This window comes from Panthera onca, chromosome C2 (assembly GCF_046562875.1).
Source record: "Panthera onca isolate mPanOnc1 chromosome C2, mPanOnc1 haplotype 2, whole genome shotgun sequence".
NCBI lineage: Eukaryota > Metazoa > Chordata > Mammalia > Carnivora > Felidae > Panthera > Panthera onca.
Window position 1 is genome coordinate 46,636,876 of NC_138347.1, and position 25,823 is coordinate 46,662,698.

At 40.0% G+C, this 25,823-nt stretch overlaps 2 protein-coding genes across 8 annotated transcripts in view; one reads left to right on the forward strand and one right to left on the reverse strand.

Moving 5' to 3' along the window:
• Positions 1-14,115, reverse strand: part of LOC132683799 (uncharacterized) — a 38,820-nt gene extending 24,705 nt beyond the window's left edge. The window contains 6 exon segments of the mRNA XM_081790146.1: positions 1,096-1,362; positions 6,068-6,311; positions 6,313-6,756; positions 11,360-11,461; positions 11,612-11,681; positions 14,106-14,115. Of these exon segments, the coding sequence (XP_081646272.1) occupies positions 1,096-1,362; positions 6,068-6,311; positions 6,313-6,756; positions 11,360-11,461; positions 11,612-11,681; positions 14,106-14,115 (1,137 nt within the window).
• Positions 1-25,823, forward strand: part of ST3GAL6 (ST3 beta-galactoside alpha-2,3-sialyltransferase 6) — a 61,690-nt gene that overhangs the window by 2,807 nt on the left and 33,060 nt on the right. For 2 of the 7 annotated variants that reach the window (XR_013557888.2, XM_060640175.3), the window contains exon 1: positions 25,027-25,340. Coding sequence is in view for 2 of the 7 variants with exons in the window: in XM_060640175.3 (XP_060496158.1) it covers positions 25,289-25,340 (52 nt within the window). In the remaining 5 variants the exon portion in view is untranslated. Of the gene's footprint in view, positions 1-17,854; positions 18,062-18,137; positions 18,247-18,353; positions 18,516-24,651; positions 24,904-25,026; positions 25,341-25,823 lie in introns of those variants that run through there. The other 5 variants (XM_060640179.3, XM_060640178.3, XM_060640176.3 and 2 more) reach the window with 5 other exon arrangements.

The window sequence follows — 25,823 nt, forward strand, 5'->3', positions numbered from 1 at the left end:
ATATTGTTCACCTTTGCCTTGCACACTCAAGTTATATATCCCCTGTTCTGAATATACTTCCTTAATTACCCCCAGGCTGGGCTTCTTGAACAGGTGGTCTGAGTACTTCATCTGCCTTTCCTTCTGAGAGCTTCAGACTTTGCTCAATTAGGTATCTTCTGTCTTCTCTGCATCTTTGACGGGTCACTTTGGTGTGCTGTGTCTGGCCAAATTCAGGAGGATATGTTATCTCTAATGGATTGTGCTCCAAAAATTCTTTTCATTCTGAATATATTTTCACTGAAGTTCCTACTCAGCCTTCTCTCCTGGAAGGAGTCCTCCCAGGGCTACATCCATCCCCACTTTCACAGTTGAAAGTAACCTCTCCTATTTATCGTGACTACAATGGATAACAGTACGTGTCAGAATTTCCAGGTGAACCCTTTAAGGGTTAAAAGTAAATTAACTTGTTACCACACTGTATGTTAATTATACTTCAATAAAGATGTATTTGATTGGGAGTCAGCTTGATGTAAGGCAGACAATGGATGCATTGGATATTATGGCATGTCAGGAGGAAACTGTATTTCTGGTTCTGTATTAGGATGTCAGAAGTACTGTTTCCTCAGCATGGTGAGGAGTTCTTACTGCTGATGGTGATTCGCCAGCACCAAACAAGCAGTAGGGCCTTAGGCTTGGTCAGGAACTTGGCTGCCATACAGCCAGGCTAAGAAGGGGTGAGATTCTAGGGGTGAGTTTATGAGGATAAAACAAAGTAAGGAACAGTAGGACATGGGTCTCTTTCCCATGTCCATATTTCTTTTTCATGGAGACTTTTTGTCATCCAAGGGGGAATGGCCAGCTTCCCATTTGCTGTCATAGCCTTCTGCATCGACCAGGGAAGGGCTTTCCTTTTCTTGGGAGAGAGAGAAAGGAAAGCACCCAACCCTTAGGAAATTTGTTTTTGTTTTTGTTTTTTTTATCATAAACACTGAAAAGCCAAGTGAAAAGGTGCTCTTCTTCCCCATTCTCTCTTTTTGCCCTTATACCTAAGACACAGTGTGCCTAGTAGCGTGTGATGCTGGTCTTTGAAGGATTCTTTAAATCTGGAGCTACCTTTATCTGGTTGGGAATGGAAAGATCTGTAGGAGATGAGAATAGGGCCTCCAGAGGAGAACAGGCAAGGAAGCTGGAGATTCTTGAAAGGGAAGCAGCGTTACCTCCACCTTCCACAGGTTGTGGAAGCAGGTCCGGAATTGGTTGGTTGTGGGTTATGGTCACTGTGGTAGAAGGTCGAGGTGACAAGGGAGCAGAGAGTGGTTTTGCAGTGGATCTTGGGTGACCTTCTGCACAGTCATCCATAAGGTGGGACTTGAGATTTAACTAATATTTACAGAGTATCCACTACATAATAGGAGATGCTCTAGGTGCTGGTGGTGGGGGTAGGGCACCCAGTGTTGAACAAGATAGAGCCCTTGCTCTTAGAGACCTTATGTTTCTGTGGGAAATGGAGTCAATAAACAAGGTACAAATAAATGAAAAAACATGTTTCAGATACAAGCCAGTGCACCTCAGGGTTTGCCAGAGAGAAAGCTTCTTTAGAGCAATTGGAGCTTCTCTGAGGGAGTAGTTTTTGAACTGAGACCTGAATGATGAGAAGCAGCCATCAAGTGAAGAGCAGAAGGAAAAGCATTCTAGGAAGAGGGAACAGCATCTGCAAAGGCCCTGAGGCATGAATGGATTTGGGGTGTTTGGAGAACTTGTAGAAGCAGAGGAGTAAAAAGAAGGAGTTTGGGAGAGATGCAATCGGGAAGGTGGGAGACAGTTTATGTGAAGCCTTCAAGTCTTGGAAAGGAACTTGAATTGTGTTTTAATTAGAATGGGATGCCACCAGAGATTTTTAATTAGAGATTAAGTCAGTCTTCACCCAATGGGCATGGCCTTTCCTGTTTGTGTCTCTTACTCCCTCTCCCACACACACACACACACACACACACACACACACACACACACACACAGACTTGCACATGTACATTCACCCTCAGCCAGCTTTACTTCCCTCTCTTAATTGGCCATCACTGATTTCTCCTTCCTTGCCCCATGCCAGGGCACAGGCATCCACCCGGAGAATCAAGGTTCAAAGGACCCTGGACCCCGTTCCTTTTATACTCTGAGATAAATCCATACACTCACTTAGTTTCACCTTTATGCATAAGACTGTCCATCACTAGTTCTGATTTCTCAACCTCTCTGCAGACTGAACCTCTAATTATCTCTAAGACGTCCCTGGGTTGGCTGGTGATGTCTGAAACTAGATACTGAAAATTAACTTAATTAAGCAAATGAATTGCAATTGATATCTTATGTAAGACAATGATTGTCACAAGAGACAAAAATTTAAGTAACCCAGAAACCCTTGCCTTTTCCTGAATATCTGCTCCTTCTCTCCCAGACTGACATCTACACAGTCTGTTATAGGAGGTTTATGTTCTCTCTTTAGAGTATAGTTTCAGTGGAAATGTGCATGATTCTTGTAGTATTTGTCATGGGAATGTACTAATGTGTGAGAGATTTCATTTCTATTGGTCTCTGTAGATGATCTCAGAGTAGTAGTTAAATCATGAAGGTTTATGTCCAAGCTGATGTCTCTCAGTAGCATTGGTTTATAAGAAATGAACAGAAGGTTCCAGCATTTTATCGATTATGCTTTGACTCTAGGATAGCTCCTCATTACCAGTATGTTACCCTCTGGGGAAGCTTGGTACACTCCCTAGAGAGAAAATTGTTTTTAAGATTCTTTACCTAGATGCCCGATTTGTTTATTAACTCACATACTTAATGTCACTAATGTACATCACTTGAACAACTCACTTTTAGCTTTTTGTGTCTTTTTTTTTGTTTTTTTAAATCTGGTTGATGGCATAAAATCCGGAATACCTTTCTGTTTGAGAGGGCAGTGATTACATCTTGTCTTGTTCACCCCTGTGTCCTCTGTACCTGGTGCAGTGTCCAGAACATTACGGATAGAACAAACATTTGCCAAGTGACTCAATCAGTGTCCGTGGATTAACCCACAGTGTTAATGTATTAGCTCAGTTGTAACATCTTTATGACTATTAGGATTCATCTTTGTAACTATTATCAACTTGTTATTTCGAAAACTTTACCCATTGGAGAAGACAGGTGAAAGATGAATTCATTGCTGTGGATTTGCAGATATTAATTAAAACTCTTTTGGCTTTGAAAAGTTTGAAAACTCTTTGAAAATATTTTAGTGTACTTGTGTTGACAAGAAAGAGACCAGTATGTAAATGTCATCAGAAGGATATTTTCCAATTTGTTTCATGTACAGTAAACTTTCTAGGCCAAACGTGGGGCTTGAACTCATGACCCCAAGAGGAAGAGTCCCATGTTCAACCAACTGAGCCAGCCAGGTGCTCCAGTAAGTCTTCAGTACAGTTTCATAATTCATAATTATGTTGATTTGAGTTGAGTTTGGTTTGTGGTCATACTACTGGGGAAGTAAATGTGTGTGCCAAAGATGTGAATAACAAAGCTATTTCCCTCTATAATAGTACATTTTTATATCCACGGTTTTAGGCACTTTAGTAGGTAGAGATATGCACTCATTGCTGAAGTTCCAACACTTATTATATCTTCCTTAGATTCCTATTAGCTATCATTTAGCGTAGTATGAGACACGAACAAATGCTCTGGGGGATGAAAAGTTCTCCTTGTCAGGATTGCCAGAGCTAGGAGGAATGGGAACAAGAGCCTGGCTGGCGAGAACTGAGAGATGGGGTGCAAGAGAGGGGCTGACTGGGGGTTCCTGCTGAGGCTCATAGTGACAAAGTTTCTCACAAAGAATAATGTCTTCAGAGGGCATCCTCTTGGTTAATAGAGATACTCTATATTCATATTTAAAAAATTCTAAATATTTAGGGGTGCCTGGTGGTTCAGTCAGTTGAGTATCTGATTTTGGCTCAGGTTATGATCTCACAGTTCATGAGATCGAGCCTGGTGTTGGGCTTTGCACTGACAGCATGGAGTCTGCTTGGCATTCTCTTTCTCTGTCTCTGCCCCTCTGCCCCTCTCCCCGACTCATGCTCTCTCTCTCTCTCTCTCTCTCTCAAAATAAATATAAAAACATTAAAAAAATAAATAATAAAAATAAAAATTCTAAATATTTAGAGGCTCTGCCTTTTAGATTTTTTTTTCTGGCCCACAAACACATGATGCTATATAAACACAGCCTTCTTGTTTTTTAGCTCTTTCTAAGGAGTGCTTTCCCCTGACCCCATCAGATTTCAGTCCTCAGAGAGGTTATCAGTCCTTTGTTTCTGACAGTTGGTGGAATTTTCTTCATAGGAAATATTCTATCACAAATATTTAGGCTGGCACCACAGAAGGTGCCGCTTTTGTTAAAAATAAAAATTTTTAAAGATGAACTAGGGGTGCCTGGGTTGCTCAGTCAGGTAAGCATCAGACTCTTGGTTTTGGTTCAGGTCTTGATCTCACAGTTCTCGAGTTCGAGAACCACATCGGGCTCTGTGCTGATAGTGCAGAGCCTGCTTGAGAGTCTCTCTCTCTCTTTCTCTCTCTGCCCCTCCCCCATGCTCGCTCGCTCTCTCTCAAAAATAAACATTTAAAAAATAATAAAATAAAAGATAAATTAATAAATACCATAAACATATAATATATGAAACAAAATAGATGCTTTTATTAAAATCTTGTACAACCCTTTTGTATGTAAGATTCCTAGAGTTGGAGGAGGCAAAGATAAGGGAATGTGTACACTTTCTATGTTTAACATAGGGCCAAAGAAGGTAGAGATTTAAAAAAAAAAAATTCCCTGACTTCTTTATGGATAATTTGTAGCTGCACTTACCAGTTGAAAATAGACCAGTTGCATTTAGATAAGAGCAATGAGATGATAATCAAGGCATTCAACTAGGGCATAAGAGGGTGTTCAACTGCTTTTTAGCAACAGAAATTAAATTAATTTATAACTTTATTTAATTGATATACTGTGAAATTTAAGAGAACTTTCTGTTGAAAATACAAATAATCTGTGAGATAAACGACACTTCTTTCAAATTACTTTTGGTATTTGGAGCCAATGTTTTAGATAAATGTCAAAATAAGTTAGCTAATTATTCTTGTTTGATTCCAGCTATGCTGCAGATAAATTCAATATAATTGGATATTTTGATAAGCAGGACATTAAGAGAGAAGAATGCTTTCTGGTCATGAAGTACCTGGTTATGCTTTCCAGGCACTAACTTTTTTGGAGGACAAATCTAGGCTACCAATTAAAAAAATGTGTTTGGGGTGCCTGGGTGGCTCAGTCAGTTAAGCTTGTGACTCTTGATTTCAGCTCAGGTCATGATCTCACAGTTTGTGAGATTGAGCCCTGTGTCTGCTCGGCTTCACTGATGGCCCAGGGTCTGCTTGGGCTTCTCTCTCTCCCTCTCTCTCTGTCCCTCCCCAGCTGGCACACTCTCTCTGTCTCTCTCAAAATAAATAAAACATCAAAAAAAAAAAAATTTAAAAATGTTTTTACAGATTTGGTAGGGGTCTTCCACTTTAACCGTGAAATGGTATAATTATATCCTTTTTTTTAAATTGAGTTATGACAAATTTATTATCATGAAGTAGAACAAGTGTAGCCAACCATCTCAAAAAAATGCCCCAACTACTGCTTCTCAATGCAGAAAGAGTAAAACTACATACTTTTTTCACACAAAAATCCCATCTCTGTCCCCTAAAATTCCCCTAGTTTCGTTCATTAAAAGGGGATTAGAAAAAAAAAAAAAACTTAAAGAGTACTTTACAGCAGCATTCAGCTTTCCTATGAAATACTCAGCATCTTAAATATTATGTACATTTCTTTTTTTTTTTAATTTTTTAAAAAAGTTTATTTATTTTGAGAGAGAGACAGAAAGAATGAACAGGGGAGGGGCAGAGGGAGGAGAAAGAATCCCAAGTAGGCTCCGAACTGTCAGCACAGAGCCTGATGTGGGGCTTGAACTCACAAATGGGTGAGATCATGACCTGAGCCAAAAGCAAGCATAACTGGCTGAACCACCCAGGTGCCCCTCTTTGTTTCTTTTAGTAAGCAACAAGGGTTCAATAGATGTGTGTCAATGAGGACTTCCCCAAAACGGCCTTTAAAGATAATCCCACAACATATTTTCTGGCTCTTCCAGTGTGTGAGATCTGAGAAGGAAAAATCTGGCATTCTGTTAGAGCCAGAGGCCATCTCTGTGTCTGAGCCATCATCTGACTGGTTACTATAACAAGGAGACTGAGCAGGGGAGGCACTTGAGGTGCCTGTGAACATCAGAACTGTGACATTTAAATTCCTTGTGTAGTTTATTGATCTGGTTGCTTTTTATCCTGTTGCCAGATAGAGTTTTCACTTTCTTTGGTTTCAATGTAGTCTTCAGACTGGGTCCTGCCCTTGCGTCTACCACATGATTCCAGGGTTTTTTGGGTTTTTTTTTTTTTGGTTTTTTTTTTTTTTTTTTTGATCCTGTTGGCAGTTTCTTCCATCTTTTCACAAGCAGGACACAGGCATTACAGATATCTCCTGAACGAGTCTCATGCAACCCAAAATAGCTCTGGAAGTCCTTTTCATAGCATTTACTGCCAATGAATCGAAAACTGGAGGACTTAGCTCAGCAAATACAGCAGCCCTCTACACTTAAGTACATCTTTGGCGTGTGAAAACCAAACAGCTTTTCTGCTGGGCTTAGGCCTTCCAAAAGCAGCTGTTAAACACACAATAATGTTTCTGCAGTGCCGAGTGCACGCCAAGCCATCCCCCTTCCCCCAACTGCTCCTTCTTCCTCCTCAACTGACTTGTCTAGAAAGCCATGAAATAAGAGGTACCTGGGTGGCTCAGTCGCTTAAGCGTCCGACTGCCTTCGGCTCAGGTCATGATCTCACCATTCCAGAGTTTGAGCTCTGCATTGGGTTCTGTGCTGACAGCTCAGAGCCTGGAACGTGCTTCAGATTCTGTGTCTCCATCTCTCTCTGCCCCTCCCCTCTTATGCTCTGTCTCTGTCTCTCTCAAAAATAAACAAACATTAAGAAAATTTAGAGGGCCATAAAATGATATAATCATATTCTTATACAAAATCTTCTACCTGAGCTCTCTACCTATGACCACCATTATTCCTGCCCGTGTACCTTTTATAGAACATTCTTTAAGCCTGGTTTTCATTACAGAACATTCTTTAAGCCTGGTTTTCATTACAGAAATTTTTTTCTGCTCAAAAATCCAGAGAGTTTCTCCAACTGGTTTTTGAAGTTTTCTGTCATCTCATGTTGCTACCTTTCCTTTTACTCTCCCATTTGAACCTGTGTTACTGCAGGCTTCCGGTGCTTTAGCTCAGGATGTTCTGTTGATACTTAATGCTTTTCTCCTTTCACTCCACACTGCCCATTCCAAACCAGATGGTAATCTGTGTTCATTTTCTACCCTTACGGCTTTTAATTTTTTTTTTTTTAACGTTTATTTATTTTTGAGACAGAGAGAGAGAGAGAGCATGAACAGGGGAGGGTCAGAGAAAGAGGGAGACACAGAATCTGCAACAGGCTCCAGGCTCTGAGCTGTCAGCACAGAGCCTGACGCGGGGCTCAAACCCACGGACCGCGAGATCATGACCTGAGCCGAAGTCGGACGCTTAACCGACTGAGCCACCCAGGCGCCCCTACCCTTACGGCTTTTAACTACATGACTCTGCATAAGTTGCCTATTACCTTGAGCATCACTTTCCTTATCTATAAACTCGACATAATGGCCATGTCACAGTTATTGCAATAAAAGAAAACACATATAAATAGTTCAGCATAGGTTCTGCCAAATATCATTTAATCTGTATTACTTGCCATTATTATTGCTACAACTATTACCATAGCTATGATTATAACTCTATTCTTCCTTGGATAGTTACAAATTAACTTTCTCCAGAGAGTCTTTCTGGTTGATTTCATGGAGCTCTAATTTTCCCTTCAGTCTGTTTCATCTTAGCACCTGGCTTCACTTTGGACTTTATTAGTATACTCATGTTGTTGCATTTCTTTATTCTTCAGTGAACAGGAACAAATGTTTGGGCACCTAGGATGTGCCAGGTGCTGTGCTATTTATTCTGTAGGGACCCAAGGGCACACGAAGGGATGAAGTATGTATGTGTGTGTGCACATTCACCCGTATGGGTTTTGGGTAGAGTTGGGATGAAAATCTATTGGTTGAATGGCACTAGGAGTCTTTCACAATAAACTAGGGTTATGAAGTAAAAACTGCTCTATTCAGATGCACATTAAAAATCTTAACATCTTTTAGCTTTTTTTAAAATGGTTTAAAATTATGATAGTTATCTTTATTCTTCAGACAGTTTTACATATGCTTTCTTTCCTAGACTCTCCTCTATTCTCATCCAAATGCAGAGTGAAGGTGGAAAGTGAAGTCCTCCTTGAAGAGAATACCAACAGAGGGTTCCATAACTTGGAAGTTATTCTGGAGAGGGGGGAAGTTGGAAGGTGAAGAGAATATTCCAGAAAGCACAAATGGAATGATCAAAGGTGCTGAGGCGTAAAACAGTGTTGAGAATGGTTAAGAACTGTGCAAAGTTTAGTGCTCTTAGCCCATAATGTTCAAAATCAAAGGCACTGAGGCGTAAAACAGTGTTGAGAATGGTTAAGAACTGTGCGAAATTTAGTGTTCTTAGCCCATAATGTTCAAAATCAAGCATTTGAGGAGATGCCACAGGAGAGAATGCAGGATCAGCTCAAGCAGACTGAGAGGCCTATGGCTTATGATGTTTACATCTCCCCATGAGGTTATGCCTTTGGGGATGTAGCTCTATATGGACAATTTATAACAACCCAATTCTTCACATTGCTTCTAACATTAGGCTTGTTAGCATTTGGCATGGAATACATCTTTCCCATTTGCTGCTTTCATGAGAAAATGATGAAGACATTAGTAATGGTAATGTATAATTGATGTTGGAGCTCTCATTTTTAATAACCCAACTATTTAAAACATAGAGCTATTAAATATCTTTTGAGACTTCTGAAGTGTGGGATTGTAATTGAAATTTGAGAATAGGGATGGGTTTCAATGGGGCGGAGACATCCTGGGAGAATAGTCAAGAGGGTCACTACAAATTCATAGCCTTGAAATGTTCAGTGCCCCCTTAATACATTTTACACAATAGAAGGCCAAGTGCTTCTTTCTCTTCCTAGCTTTATTTTCTATAATTATATGCTTGATAATTTGTATGTAAAATTTTGATCAATACTTGCTCTTCATTTCTTTGTTTGCATTGCAATTACGTTTTGTCTTCACTCTCCTTTCTTAGGAATCGTCCAGATTTGAATATATCAGTATGTTATTCAGAGCTTATGCAACGTCTAATGTTCACCGTCTGAATTATATTTAATCCTAGAAGATCTTCTGTTTTTACTCCAAAAATATGTTTTCTACTAAGTCTGTGTGGTGTCCAGTATTTTAATCCAGTCCTTTGGTGTTAATTTCTCTTGCTTGGAGATTAAGCGACAGGACCCAGAACACTCTAACCACAAGTGTTTAAAATTCCCAGAGAGGAATCAGATGTGAAAGAAAAAAACACTTGAACTATACTTAGCCTGAAAATGGAATGTGTGGGAGAGGTCTGCAAGGAGGGTAGGAAAACAGAGCAAAGCAAAAAGTGTCCTAGCATGTTTCCAACACTGTAGAGGGGAGGGAGTACCCTTATTACTTATAATGTGTCCCTGCTTATCAAACAGCTTTTTAATTATCATCCATGGATTTGCCTATGGAGGTTGCCAATCTGCCAGTTCAAACATACGTATTCCTTGGCCTTCACATTTTTCTCATTATAAGTAAATTACCTTAGCATTTCCGGTTATACACCAGCTCCTAAGAGGTAAACAGCTCAGGTAAACTGGCCAGTTGAGTGTCTGAATAGCAGATGTGAGTGGCTAACTCTTGGCTTTGGCTTTTCTCAAGACAGTGCCCCTCTCTGAGGTCATACTTAGGTTGCTAAGATCTCTGTTTCTTGGACAGCTCCAACTTCTCTGATGTTTTTTTGTTTAATTAAAAAAAATTTCTTAATGTTTATTTATTTTTGAGGCAGAGACAGAGCATGCACAGGGGAGGGGCAGTGAGAGAGGGAGACACAGAATCTGAAGCAGGCTCCAGGCTCTGAGCTGTGAAGTTGGATGCTTCACTGACTGAACCACCCAGGCGCCCCTCTCTAATGTTTTCTTAAAGTGAAGTTTTCATGGAGGGGCGCCTGGGTGGCTCAGTCGGTTAAGCCTCGACTCTTGGTTTCAGCTCAGGTCATGATCTCATGGTTCGTGCATTTGAGCCCTGCATCGGCCTTCACGCTGATAGTACCAGAACCTGCTTGGAATTCTCTCTGTCCCTCTCTCTCTGCTCCTGCCCTGCTTGTGCTTGAGCACGCACGCTCTTTCTCTCTCATAAATAAATAAATAAGTAAACGTTAAAAAAAGGTAAAGTTTTAGTGGAAATGTATCAGACATACAGAGGAGTACACAACCATGTACGTGCAGTTTGCTACATTTCTTCCCAGTGAGCACACCTTGTAACCTGCCTCAAGATGGAGAACTAGAACATTGTTCGCCCTCACGAGTGCATCATGGACTCCCCTCCTGTCACTGTTTCCCTCCTTACATGTAACCACTATTCTGACTTTTACCACCATAGAGTATTTTTTTTTTTTCTTCTGTTTCTCTTTAACGTGAATTAACATCAGGTATTCTAAATGGCTCTAGAGCATTTAGTCCTTCTGGCTGAGGGCGTGGCCTGGGCATTTCAAGAAGAATGTTATGGTTTGAATTGTGTCCCTCAAAAAAGACAAGTTGAAGTCCTCCTATCCCTCCTATCCAGTACCTCAGGTTGTGACCTCATTTGGAAATAGGGTCATTTCAGATGCAGTTAGTTAAGATGAAGTCATGCTGGGATAGGGTGGGCTATTAGTCCAGTAGGACTTCTGTCCTTATAAGAAGCATCCTTGTGAGGACAGAGACACAGGGATAATACCATGTGAAGATGTTGTATTGGAGCGATGCATATATAAGCCAAGGAACGCCAAGGAGTGTGAGCAATCCTCAGGAAGCTAGAAAGAAGCAAGGAAGGATTCTTCCCTTCAGCTTTCAGAGGGAGCATGGCCTCCCTCTGAGTTGGTCTTCTAGCCTCCACAACTATGAGACAATAAACCTCTCTTGTTGGAAGCCACCCTGTCGGTGGAACTTTGTTCTTGCAGCTCTGGGAAACAAATACAGAGGGTTTGCGGTGGGCCTGGTGCTCTGACCCCTCCTCTTTGCATCCCCCTCAAGGATGCACCTGGCCATTGCCCTGGCTACACCCTGTCCAAGCTGCTCCTGTCTGGATGGGCTTCCAGGATGCTCTGTCTCGCTCCTGGTTGCTCCACACCTGTGATGTGCCCTGTAGGAAGACAGAGGTTTTGTTACTGTTATATGGCTTTTTCCTGATTTCTTCGCTAGTGTTTTCAGACCGAGCCAGTTTGGTATCCTGACATGCCTCAGACGAAAGCCTTGCGTATCAGCCTTTTGGGTCTCTGCTGAGGGGTCCTACCTGTCCTCCTGCATCCAGACTGGGGCCACATCCTCCATCTGGTTTCTCCAGTTCCTCTGGTCCAAATCATCTTTGATGGGAAAAAAAACAAATCAAACATTATTCTTTAAATGCCATACTCTATTTTAGTATGGCATGCTGAAAATAAAGGTTTCATTTTGCTGTACAGAGGCATATCAAAGACCAATGCTCATCTGAGAAAATAAGCCCTCAGATCGAAAAGCAGCCCAACAATTAGACTTTAGTAAGTAATCAGGAACTATGCAGAACATATTAGATAACAGAGCACTTTCTTTAGCAAAGGATTAGTTTTAGTCCGCCTTACAACTTATCTGTTTTTTATTCTGGGCTGAGTGTCTGGTGTGGGGAACCACAAGGATTGTACTGTTGTGAAATCCCCAGGGAGACGCCACAGACTCAGGCCACTTCCTGTGCTCTGGGCTCTTTTGTGTCCTTGCTTTGGGACCTAGGGTTTCTCTGGTGGCTTTTGACTTATATGCTCTTAGCACAGACTCTGTCCCTTAATGTCGTATGTCCATAGCATGTGCCCCTTACTTTCTGTCCAGAAGCCATTACTTACTGCTACTAACTATGGGGAAATCTTCAGGACATTTTTAAAAATCACAGACACGGGGAAGTTTCAAAAGTTTAAGTGATGCTACTTTTGGTTTCTGGCCTATTTGTCATTCCTTATTCTCATTCTAAGTCTCTTTCAACTGCTAGTTCCTGCTGTTTTTACTATCTATCTATCTATCTATCTATCTATCTATTTCTATTTCTTTTCTGCCCTCTGAGGGGGAATGCAAAAAAAAAAAAAATGTGGTTTTAGGCGAATCATGTATTCAGTACAGTATGCATATTATGCAATAAAAATAATAAAATGTGCACCTCGAATCTGTAGTTAAGAGGTTAGAATGAGGCAGAAGGTTATGTTTGGTATGTTTAATTGTCTATGTTTAAATGTGTGACTATATGGATTCGCTGTCTTGGTTCAGATACTCCTTATGCTCTGAGACCTTGTGCCATGGGATAAATGAGTAATAAATATCTGTGTCAGATGGATGGATGGACAGATGGATTAATGAATGATGAAACTGCTCCATCTTTAACAGTGATTTTCTTGAACTACTGGTAGGATAAATTTCAGTTGGGTTCACGGCTGCATCCTGTAGCCTGGAAGGATTTCCCTAAGCCCAGAAGGATTTCTTGGGCTAGAGTCCGGGATCTAGAAGTGAAATCTCCGTGGCTTGTCTGTGGAACATGCTGAAACATTTGGCTAGTTGTGTGAAAATGGGGCCACACGGTCTGACTCCATTGTGGCCTCAGTATGACAGAGTTACTTCTTTCATTGGAAACCTAGATTTTTTTTTTTTTTTTTTCTATTTACTGACTTGGGGACCGTGTACACTTCTTTGGAAATCAGCTAGGAGACTGCTCTTCCCTTTCCCTCTGAAGAGAAATGCCCTTCTTCAAATTCCATTTTGCCTTTTCTGGACTAGGTCATCTTACAGTGTGAAGAATGCAGCCAATAGTGAAGTTATCCGTATTTTGAAACATTTGCCTTTTGAGGTTTTCTCAGAATTCTTCTGTATAGAAAATGATACTAAAGGTGTAGGAAACCAATAGATGGGTCTTCACGTATTTGTGAACTTGACCTCAGTTTACACTTCAAAATAAAACTTGTTACAGTGTCCTTGAGCAAAAAGTTCCATTAATGTAAATAGATCATTGTTTTGGGTCACACTGTTTATAGGTCTGACAACTTCACGATCATTTTATTGCTTTGCTTAATTGTCTATCAAACATTAACTCTGACACATGGGAGGCACTTGCCAATCCCTTGATTCTAAAGAAAAAAATGTTTATCTTTCTGTGTGGTTGTGCCTTGGATTATTTTCTGGCCAGAGCACAGAACAAGGCATTCCAGAGAAATATTTGTTTTGTTTATCTGCTTGCTCAAACGCTCTGATTTTTCTGTCTAGGGTGGTGTGGCCAGGAGGCGAAAGTGGTTGTAAGATACAGACTGTCTTCTGAATCTACTTTCTCTTCAGTATGTTCTATTTGCAACAGGATTAGTATAGGTTCAACTTAACTGGAAATTTATTTTCTCATTTAAAATACTATTAACTTCCCCTTTTGAGAAAGCCATAGTATTTTAATTATTTAGTTATTTTTACCTGACTTGAATTCTCAAAGATTTATGTTTTTAGAGAAAACCCCATTTAAAAGGGAAATTTCAATTTTAAAGTATTTCTAGCCATTTGTAAGATTCACTGTCTCAGTAAACTATTTTATTGAATTATCTAGATTATTATTATTTTATTGAACTATCTATTATCTAGATTGAAAAACAAAAGAGCTTTGGCTCCAAAATAACATTTATATAGGCAATTCTCTGAGAGCAACCTAAATGTCCGCTAGTAGGGAATTGATAACTTGGTGATGCATTTGGTTGATAGAATATTCTACAGAACTTAAAGAGAATGAACTAGACCTTTCTGCATCACATCGATATGGATGGACGTTAAAGTAGAGTGACAAATGCAAATTTCAGAATATTATATAATTGTCGTGTAAATGTTAAGCATTACTTAAAACAAGGTCACATCCTATATAATGTTTATGAATGTGTGTGCGTGCATGTGAATAAAAAGTGGAACCCGCATGCACATGCACGAACAGGAGGAAAGTTCCACGTTGACCTGCTCCTGGGGAGCTCTGATGGCTCTCAGGTACAGAATAAGGACCCAGGCAGCAGAGTCCCTAGACCAAACTCTGGCTCGCCACCTTCCTGCTTTGAGACGTTGGACAAGTTGACTTCTCTAAGCCTTTCTGTGTCCTTAGGTGCAGAGTTAGAGTAACGGCGCCCATGCCAGTGCTGTGTGCGATCTGTGAGTTCCTGCGGGCGGGTAGGCACACCGCCAAGACTAGCTATTAACTGTTTTCATCATTACTCCCATCGGCGGCTTCAGTTCTTCTGTGTGAAGCTTTCCTTCTCACCTCAGAATCTTTGCAAATGCCGTTTCCTCCGCCCGGAATGTTTTTCATTTTCACCCTATTTCATCTGGTTAACTCTTGAGTGGAGTTCTCTGAGAATTTCCCCCAAATTCTTCTAAGAAGCTCCCTGTCTTTCCCTAGCTGGGTCAGTTTTTAGCCATACCAATATTGTAACTTAATAATTAGCTGTGAACTTCTTGCTAATACCTGCCTCTCTCCTGGATTGTAAACTTCTTTTTTTTCCCCCTTCACTACTTTATCTTTATTTCCTTGAACAATGTCTGGTATAGAATAGGCATTGAGAAATTTTTTATTGATCACTTCAACACTTATTGTAGAAGGTAGAAACTTTCAGAGTTAATTTTATCAGGAAATAAATTTGACTCACTTTGCCAAAAGGATTAAACCTACTGGTATTAGGAAGTAAATCTAGGATTATATGATTTCATAAAAAAAAATTACTTACATAAAAAAATCACATGCATTGGTTTATTTGTAATAATATTATAAAGTACCCCAAATTAAGATTTGCATCGTGTTTGTAACTTGGCTTTAGAGAATCCTCTGATGGATAATAATATAAGCACAGATTTTTATGTGCTGTGGAGAACAGAAGAATGTCCAACACTTAAATTTCGATTTTATATATGTTCATTTGATTGCTTACCCTCAAGCTAATTCACTTTTTTTCTTTTAAAAATAGCAAAGGAGGAATGAACAAACAGATGATACTTCCCAAGGGACAGAATAAGCTAAGTTCATTCAGAATTAACTGAAAAGTAAATAAGCAGTTTGGAAAAAAAGGGCTTTCATAAATCAGATTTCATAAATCTGATTTTCATAAATCAGAAACAATGTTTAAGCAAACTAAAACAGCAAACCCTTTGGAAGGGGGACTTTCAGAGTCAGAAGAAGGGCAGGAAATGGGTTTCCTCTCAGTTCTTGGCTTATTTACTATGGGAGAGAAATGTGAGAACGCTTTAAAGTTTGAGGAAAGTCTGTGTGTTCAGATATTAGCATATTTCTCCAGGAAAGACATCACATAGGATTTTGAACTGATTCAGGTCCAGTTTTATTAGATAAGTAACGGAGCAGAGCTAGAAATGAGGACTTGCAAAACACTGAAGGAATTTTTATGACTCTGATGGATAGCAGAGAGGTGAAATTCAGGGCCAGGTAAATAATATAAAGCCCTACATTGAAAAAGAAGACCACAAATTGTAGCCTTGGGAGACTTACCTCCTCCCCACCTTTGGAGACACACAATTTTATAACAGGTCACTGGGAAAAATTTGTAGCCATGTTTTCTCCATTCTATTTCTCTGTTAACTGTAGAATCGTAAGTAGAAATAATAAGTAACTGCATTTTTGAATGCTGAGTGTCTGTTCAGTCAGTCATTCATCAATCACAACACAGTTACTCGGTTTCAAGTATTTGCCAAACTTGGGGCGTGAGCATCATTCGTTTGTTTGTTTTATTTGAGGGAGAGGGAGAATCCCAACAAGGCTCTGTGCTGTCAGTGCGGGGCCCGACTTGGGACTTGATCTCATGAACTGTGAGATCATGCACGACCTGAGCTGAAGTCAAGAGTCAGACACTTAACCGAATGAGCCACCCAGGCACCCCTTACTTTTTTTAAATGGAAGTAAAACATCTCTTCTTTAGAATTGTGCAAAATTAGTTGCTCTCAAAAGTATGATTGCGACAGTCACTGCAAGATACCAAGATACAAACTTTGTAAAATTTTGGATGTGTGGACTCACAAAGTCCTGCTAATTACCACTTAACCTATTTATTTATAGTCATCTGCCCCAGATCAAGACTGGAGAATACTTTTGAAGTCATATGGTTAGAAGACTCTGTGTGCTTTGGGGGACACAGGTTTAAATAACATTCTAATGCGTGTAATCAAGTTATATCCTTGACACTCAAGACCCACGGTCTTGACCCTTTGCCTCACCTGGCAGGTTGCTTCAGATGCGGATTCTCAGGCCCCACCCCAGACCTACTGAGTCATCATCTACAGTTTAACAAGATGTTCACGTGATACCAGTGGACATTCAAGTTGGTTAAGCACTACTGTCCAAATATATCCCAAGCGGTTCTTAGGACAAAATACCTTCAGTAACAAGTGACTTCGTTATCCAATCAGTCAACCTGTATTATCTTTAGGCAGCCCAAATATTAGCAAGTTCCCTCCTACTGAGCTCAGAACTAACTTCTTGAATATTGCATTCACTGGCTTTGGCTTAACAACTTGCACCCCCACTCCCCAGCCTTCAAACCAACTTAATGCCTTTTCTTCATGAAGGTCATTCAAACATGAGAATGGGCCATCTTGTTTCCTCCCTTGATTTAAGCTCCTCCAGGTGTAACTAAGTCCCCATCCCTCCAGCTGTTTCTGGTGTGGTACTGTTTGGGGTTCCTTTACCAACTCTTCAGAGTAGATAATTTGAAAGGATCTTTCCAACTTTAAAATTGTGATTGCTCTTTTACTTCAGCTGCTAATAACTACTACTGGGTAGAAGATGATAGAAACCCAGGAGCTGCACTTTATTTGCATTTAAGGAGAATGACTCTGGGGCACAAATGTATAATTATCCATAATTTCCTTAGGCTCAAAATTCAGTTTCATGGTAGAGACTTCCATTATAATAGCTACTAGAGAGCACTACTTTGCCTTTCTTCTAACTTCCAAATGCATCAACTACTTGATATTTCAAAAGTGAAAATTAGCATTTTTTTGTCTATAAATTTTCATTTTCAAAGAAAAAAATTCCCTGTAATCCACAACTCAGCACATCAATGGATTTCATTTTTCTCCAGTGTCTTTTGGTAATGGGTCACACACACATAGAAATAATCTTAGTGTTCTCAGCATTTAAATGTTTTCCTTCTTGGTGGAATCTAAATATTTTTTATGTTATTATATGATTTTCATAATAGTTAAGCACAAATATTTCCTTATTGCAGGACATTAGAGTTCATAGTGGCTTCTGAAATAAAGTATTTGCCATATTTTTGTTTTTGTTTTGTTTTTAATTTGTTTCCTAAGAATGTTTTTTAAATAACATATTTTCTACTAACACAAGTGAACAGCATGCAATCTTGGTTTTGTTTTTGTATCAGGGTTGGTCTTGTGTAAGAAAAGCTGTAGCAAGAGGAGTTTGAGATATTTTTTCAATTTTTTTTTTGAGAAAGTAGCCCACAGCACATTCTTAAACTAGTTGCTCTTCACACAAATTTCTCCATGCTTCCTTTCCCCTCACATTCTTCTAGATATTTTAATTCGTCTTGACCTCCTCATTCTCCCGTCTCCCTTCCCTTCCTCCTCAGAGAATTTTCGGAGCAAGCTCGTCTCTCACCTCCCTCACCTCTGCATTTAACAATAAAGCTGTGTGTATGTGTGGAGAGAAGCTGAAAAATAAGACAGATGGTTCTTTCATTACCAGGTTGTTTTGGATTAATTAAGCTGGATGTGTTATTTTTTTTTTCAAGGACACTGAGCCAGATCCTGTGGATAACCAGTCATGAACTATAGTAATGTAACATAGGCTGCTGGTTTTGCTCTTGGGTTTTTTTGTTTTGCTTCTTGGGAATTCCATCATCCTGTAAAGCATTTTGGGAAGGGTCCAAAGTGAGTTTACCAGATGTGTTCATTAAGGATTTTTTGACAGCTTGAAGTTTTCCTTGGGCAGTTAAGCCTATTCTTAAGAAGCATGCTGTCTTTGTGTTTTATTTCAGCACTTGCAAGTGAAGAAGCAGCACAACTCTTTGTTTTGGATTATTCCTAGCAGAGAGGCTCCAACAATTTTGCAGACGGACTCCCGGGCCTCTGGAACCCATACTACGTCCTTCACGTTCAGGAGCAGAGAGCCTTCGCGAAACAGATTCCTGATAGTGGAGGTAAGCCAAGGCGACGCTACCACTGTCTCAGACTTCTTAGATGTGAGTGTGAACATTTGAAGTGTTCGTATACAATGTTGCCACCTCTAGCAGGTGACTTTATTTTTTAATTATTTTTTAAAAAATATTTATTTTTTTGGGAAAGCACAAGCAGGGGAGGGGCAGAGAGTGGGGGACAGAGGATCTGAAGCTGGCTCTGTGCTGACAGGCTGACAGCAGTGAGCCTGATGTGGGACTCGAACCCACAAATCATGACATCATGACCTGAGCCAAAGTCAGACACTTAACTGACTGAGCCACCCAGGCGACCCACCCTCTCCTTCTTTATATACAGCTGTCTGTTAATTTATCTCTTATTAGTTCAACATGTGGCCAGAGGGCCCATGAGACTATTACAGTAACCAGTGACTGGTCAGCACATCCCAAAGTTAAGCTATGGAAGTAATAATAATAATACTAAATATATATAATTATTATTTTTAAGTTTAATTAAGTAATCTCTACACCCAATGTGGAGTTCAAACTCACATCCCCAAGCTCAGTAGTCTCATGCTCTTCTGACTGAGCCAGCCAGGCACTTCTTAAATATTATTTTTATTCTCAGTGTGAATTTGTCTTGTTTGGAACTGTTCTAAATCAGTATGGAAGTTAAAGAGTAATAAAATGCTGAAGTTAAAACTAGAACATTACATGCAGCACATGTATTATAGAAACTGCTGTTAAGCTGTGTAACCATGGGCAAGATGCTTGCCCTCTCTGGGCCTTGTTTTCTCAATAGAATGAACTCTAGTTCCCTCTCTGTCCTTAAATGTTACAATTAATAATAATTTTATTAAAGTATCTTAATATAATTTTTATGCATATTCTCCTTACCGTTCCTGAACCCATGTACAAATTTAAGACTCACTTCATACATTTATTCTGAGAAAGCTTGGGAGCTCAAATGTCCATCAGGAATTATCTCCATGTTTCTGTATAGCCCCATGCATCTGTATAGTATTTCCTATTTGTTAAGGTTCATCAGAAAGCAGTTATTCCACTAGTAAATTTGTTACGTTACTGTTTTGTTTGAAAATAGTTTTGTGAAGGACACCCACTGACTGAGCACATAACGCTTTAGTGGTCCTGGCAAATTTGGTCATTTGCAATGCTTTTGGGATTTGGTCCTTGGGACTCTCTTGAGCTCTTTGTTCATACCGAGATTATTCATGAGTGGCTTCAAAGCCCTTCCCCAGTGTCCTGGGCCACTGGGCTTGCAAAACTATTGAGTACCACAAACTTAGCCTGGACATAAGGCTGGATCTTCAGGTTTCTTACTTCCAGATATATCTTAATTTAATGGAATCCGAGCTGTAATCATCTTGGGTATTTGTAGAACTGTCTTTCCCGCCCATCTTTACATCTCTTGGCATCACCTGGAAATATTTTTGAGTCTTTATAGCATCATGGATTCTGGTGTGTGCCTGTGTTCAAATTCAGCTCTGCCCCTTACTGCCTGGGTATTCTTGAGGACGTTAGAATTTCTCTGTGCTTTTGGGTCATCATTTGTGTGATAGGGATGACAATAGTACCTTTCTCGAAGGGTAGTTTTGAGGATTAAAATAATTGCATCTGTAGAATATTTTAAACAGTTCTATTATGTAAATGTTCAGAATATAAGCTATTTTTAAAATTGCCATCTGCTGCAGTGTTTCATCTCTGCCCCCATCCTCTAGGGCTGACAGATACTCAGCTCTTCATGCTTACCTTGTTAGACATTGCTGATTGGCCCTGGTACTGTATTTCCTTCTGAATCTAGAACACAATGCTTGAATCCTTCTCAGCAGTATAACAGCGTCAGAGACAACTATTTGTCAATTCAAATTATTTGCAGAGTTACTGATTTTATTTCTTGCTTCAAGACATAAATTTGATATGCTGGTTCCAAGTCTTCATTGTTTGTTTTTGCTAAAACTCAAGAGCAGTTTTATTATGACAGGCATAAAAAGGTATAGCTTCTGTAGCCAGAAATAGGGTCTCATTCAAGCATGAGTTTTGCTGATGAATTACTACTATCTTGAATGCCTTTCATTTTTTATTCAGAAGGAGATGAATAAGTCTTCCTATCGGCTTTGAAATATTGAAATGAATGTGCAGAAACAGCTAGCATAGTAATGAAGCTTAATCTTTTGAGGCTATTATTAGTACAATGTCACTAGTTCTTTAGGGTCTTTGCCAGGTTGTTACAAAGTTCATTTTTTTAGTAAGGGCTTGGTATATGGGTAGCTGATATTTCATTAGTTTTAAATGGAGAATTAGAACAAGGTTGGGAGAGTCTTTCCCATGTGCCAGACTTTTACCTGAGTGCTTTATATTTACTACTTACAGTAGCTCTATTAGGTGGTATTATTCCCATTTTACAGCTGAGGACACTGAGATGTAAAGAGGTTAAGCAACTTCCCAGGCTCCTATGGTTAGCCAGATATGTAGAGCTGAGACTCAAACCCAAGGGGTCTGATTGCCATGCAGGCAACCTTAATGCCTAATTAGGCTGCTGCCTGCAAAGAATAAACTGCATGAAGAGGAAGATGAGAAGATGGAAGGACCAAATTATAAAAGTCTTAAATGCCAGGCTAAGTGATTTTATGTTTATTTGGCAGACAATGGGAAGCCACTGAAGGTTTTCCTGTAGGGCGGGGTGACAGAGTGAGAGCTGGGCTGTAAGGATTTTACATGAGGTACAGCAGGTGGGCTGGTTTAAAGAGAAAGGAGATTAGAGACCGTTGCTAGAAGCTGAGAAGTAATGAGCACGTGGGTTTTGGAAGCAGCATTAAGATAAGAGGTTGGGAACGCCCATAAATGGTGTGCCAAAGGGGAAGAGGCCAAGACACGTAAGCAGAGAGGTGAGACCCAGGCCAGTGAGTGCCACCTGAAGGAGGTGGTTCCGATGTTGAACACCATGGAGGTCGGAGAGGATTGGAACAAAACAAAGACTAGTGGGCCATTACCGTACACCCCCCATGAGACTGGAATTGTGCCGGGGAAAAGTCCACATTAAAATGTTCTGCGCTACCAACTCTGCTCCTTGTGAGTGAGGTCCCCTTGGGCAAGTTTTTCGATTGTTCTAACTCCTGGCTGTCTCTTTTGGGGTTCAAGTTGTGAATAACAGTAAGTGGAGATGCTGTTGTAAAGGTTGGGGTGGTGATTCAGTTGACCACTTTAGGCAATGCAGAATGAAATGTGTGTCCTGTAGATATAATGAGAGGAGTCGTGTATATTTCCTGTCAGAAATGCCAGTAGTATCGTAGTGATCGTGGTAGTAAGTGGAAGGCTAAGACTGGAAACAGTATGGGACTGAAAATGTGTAGGGAATTTACAAGGCAACCGCAAATATTCCCTAGAATGCGAGGGACATTTTTCTCAAAGCCACTTACTTTCAGAGAGAATCTGACTAGTTTTCTCAGAGGAAGTTCTGTTGGTTGGAAAATTTAAAAGATCATGTCTAAAAGACTTAAAGGAAATAGTAAGGGACTTAGAATGAGCTTCCAGTTCCTCTCAGAAACCCTTTTTGTGAATCCCTGACCTTCTCAGTGGGGTATAATTTCTCTTTCCTCTGACCTTTTCCATTAGTACTTCTCAAACACAGATCACCTGAGGGTCTTGCAGATTTGATTCAGTGGATCAAGGATGTGGGGCTGCGATTCTCTATTTCTGCCAAGTTCCCAGGTGATGCCAACACTACAGGTCCCTGGACCCCACTCTGAATAGCAGGACTCTAAAATACTTTTTAGGTTTCACAACAGGTAAGCATACTTATTTTGAAATCGTGTAACGGTTCTCTCATCAGACTGAGCTCTATTTCCCATATCCTGCAGCACACACCCATAATGAGTGCTCGATATTTATAATCAATTTTTCTGTCAGTGGTTTGTATTATTCAGTGGTATCAATAACTTTAATTGTTATGGGTGGATGGTTTTTTTTTTTTTTTTCTTTTAACCGAGAAATTGAAGCAGATCTGTTCAGGAATAGGCGCCAGAATACAATATAAAAATTTTATATAAAGTTAAGCATGCATTTACTGTATGACCCATGAGAACATATGCTCACCCAAAGGCATGTACTTGAATGGCTGTACTTGAATGTTAGCTTTACTAACAATAACAACAACAACACCTTATAAAGAACCAAACGTCTATTACCTGGTGAATTGATAAATAATTGTCATATAGCCATATGATGGGTTACTACTTACTTATAAAAAGGAATGAATTCCTGGCACAAGAAACAATGTGGACAATTCTTTCAAAAGCATTATACGAATTGAAATAAGCTAGAAATAATATACTTATTTATGATTCTATTTGAATGAGCTTTTAGAAAAAGCAAAAGTATAGTGATAAACCAATCAGGGGTCAGGAAATGGGGGAAAGTGAGTTGGCCGTAAAGAGGAACCTGGGAACCTGCAGGGGAGGGGTGGGGTGATGGAAACATCTGGTATGATTTTGGTGGTTGTTACTTGGCTGTATACGTATGTCAAAACTCATCACATTGTACACCTAAAAGTGAATTTTATTATAGAAAAAATTTTATCTCATAAAGTTAAACAATTAGCCACAATCGTTAACCTGTTAAGATCTAATATTCCTTGGAGGTATCTTATCAGTGGGATATTAATATAAGGAAATAGAGAAAATTTCCACTCTGGGAGAAGAAGTGGGTCTCTGGGAGAAATTATGAATAAACAGTAGGAACATAAGTTCCCTTAAAAGCTTCTTTGTGGATTTTTAATGTAGCTCAGTCTGAAGGGAGAGATCTTGAAAACAGGAACTTCAGTTCATTTATTTTTAGCATCCAGTATAGTATGCCATTTGCTGAATGATTTTAGTGTGCCCACTGTGCTATTAAAAAACAAAATTCTGCTGAAAAGTCATTTCTGTGCTTTTTTATATTCTTTGCAGTGAGCACACTCAATTATCAGGGGAGCATTCAGTCATCTGCTTTGGCAGTGATGGCTTAGCTTTAATTAGGTAAAAAGATGTGTCTACATATGGTAAGGATGCAATCTGGCAAAAGCACTAGCTTTCTTGAAAGACTAAAAGGAAAGAGCATGTGTGTGTTTACGTGTGTAGAGCTAGCTGCCTGTTGTTTTATTAGCCAAAGAATTGGGGGGAAAGGAGAGAAAGTTAATTATGCATGTTCTCCTTTTGCCATACAGAAAGAAAAAAACTATGAATTTAGAAATCAGCCAGAATGTATACAGGTGATCCAATTTGTTGAAACTAGACAGAGTTATTTGGGGGGGAGAGGGGGTGCATAAACGAAATCATAATTTTCTATTTACTCAATAATGTCAGCTTTTTCCCCCTTAATTTGTATCAAATAGTAGTAGCTCAACATTTCAGATTTAAACTTAGCTTTTTCAGGTATAGTATGGCATATTAATTTTGGATATGCTACTCTTTATTCTTTAATTATGGCTTATTGAGAATTTTCAGGTCCTTCTAACAGAAATCCCATCAATCAGACTGAGTCTTTAAGATTTATCTTTTTAAATTATGAAGTGAACATTTTTTCATATAATGTTTCTAAGTAAGTGTATTGTAATAAATGCATCTATTTAGTATGTATCATTCCCTAATTTTACTTTCAAAAAGGTAGTAAGTGAATATAAAGTTCATCATGTTATAGTTAAAAAAAAAAAAAACCAAAAAACAGTGGTTATAGTTCCCCATAATGTGCAGTTTAAAAGCTTTCCATAATGTACAAGTAAGCTCAGATCTGGGTTTGAATTCTGGCCACTGCTCTGGTAATTGAGCATCTCTAGCATGGGGATGATAATATACTTTCTTTCTTTCATCATGTATGAAAAGGGCTGAGTCTACTGCTGGGCATTTAGGAAATACTTAATAAACTGTGCTATTATTTACATGATCAACACCAAAGGTTCGTGTTTTTTGTATGTTCATGAGGCTGCTGGACACATTTGGATCATCCAGTTAGTAAAAAGGGCCATACTTAAAGGGGTAGTAAATGAGTTAAAGAGGACTGAACCTTTTACATGGGTCACTTTAGGGTCCTGTTTGTATCTGCTAAGGCTTGGGCTATATTGAGATGGCTAGGTCTAGGAGGCTTAAGGGGACCCATGGGGCCAGAACAAAAACTCTAGAATTAACGCATAGCTAGAGCTGGAGCTAATGCTCACGTGGCCATGTGATTACAGAGAACGGTCCTAACCAAGCAATAAATACAAAGAGGAAGGCAGGCAGGATGTATGAATGTTGGCCAAGTTCAGTCTTGGGTGTGTCAGTGTGAGCTAAGGACCTGTGGAGACCTAAATGGAGAAGGAACTCTCTGAGGGCTGAATGGACACAGGCTGCCAGCTGGCCCACCTAGTAAAGCTGTGGAGGTGAGCCAGGAACAGGGGCACCTGGCTAAGGGGAAAGCTGTGGCTGAGATCCTGCCCGTGTCAAGCTATGTGCCCACAGGGCTACGGGGAGTCAGAGGGGATATCCTTTTCTCATATGTCCAAAGACGTAGGTTGTTGAGTCTTTGGACATACTAGAAAAGGATATCCCCTCTGTGTTGAGCAGCAGTGTGTGGAGTATGAGGCAAGACCAAGCCTTGACAGGGCATCCGTCAGTCACTGACGTAGCGGAGAGCATAAGGGAATACAGTGGATGAGGACATGGTTTCAGATCCAAGTTACTAAAAAACTGGAAGTTTGGCTGCAGAGCTGCTGGGGTGGCTGAGAGAGAGAAGAATGCAGACTTTGAAAAATAAAACTCGTTTCAATGCACATTCTCCCGGCAACAGAACCCAGGTCTGGTGAAGGAGATGGCCAAGGTCAGTGTGGGATCAGCCGGAACCTGACCAAACTGTTGAGCTGCTGCTCTGGGGCTCCTCAGGCTCCCTTGCCTTGAGCCTGGGTCGGTCCTAGAGCTTGGGGGTGGGTGCTGAGCCTATGGACAGAGGGACATTAGGAAGAGTGTGTAGCCAGGTGTAGAGGAAATGTCACAGAGAGGTGAGGCAGCCTGGGTCTGTGTGCTCAGCATCTGGAAATGTGGACATGAAGGATGTTTCTTCCTTTGTGTTGTTTGATATTGAGATACCCACAGTATTTGTGTGCTTGGTGAATGATTGCGGAATTATTGTTGAACATGCTTCATTCTAGCTGGCTGTTGGTCAAACAAACTCCTTTTGGTTTGATAAAGCATTAGGAGACTCTAAAACTAAAAATCTGACCATTTTCAAGTGTCCTTCCATAGCGTTTGTTTGTCTGTCTTTATAAGCAATGCTATCAAGTTTGCTCTGGGGCTCAGGAAGGTG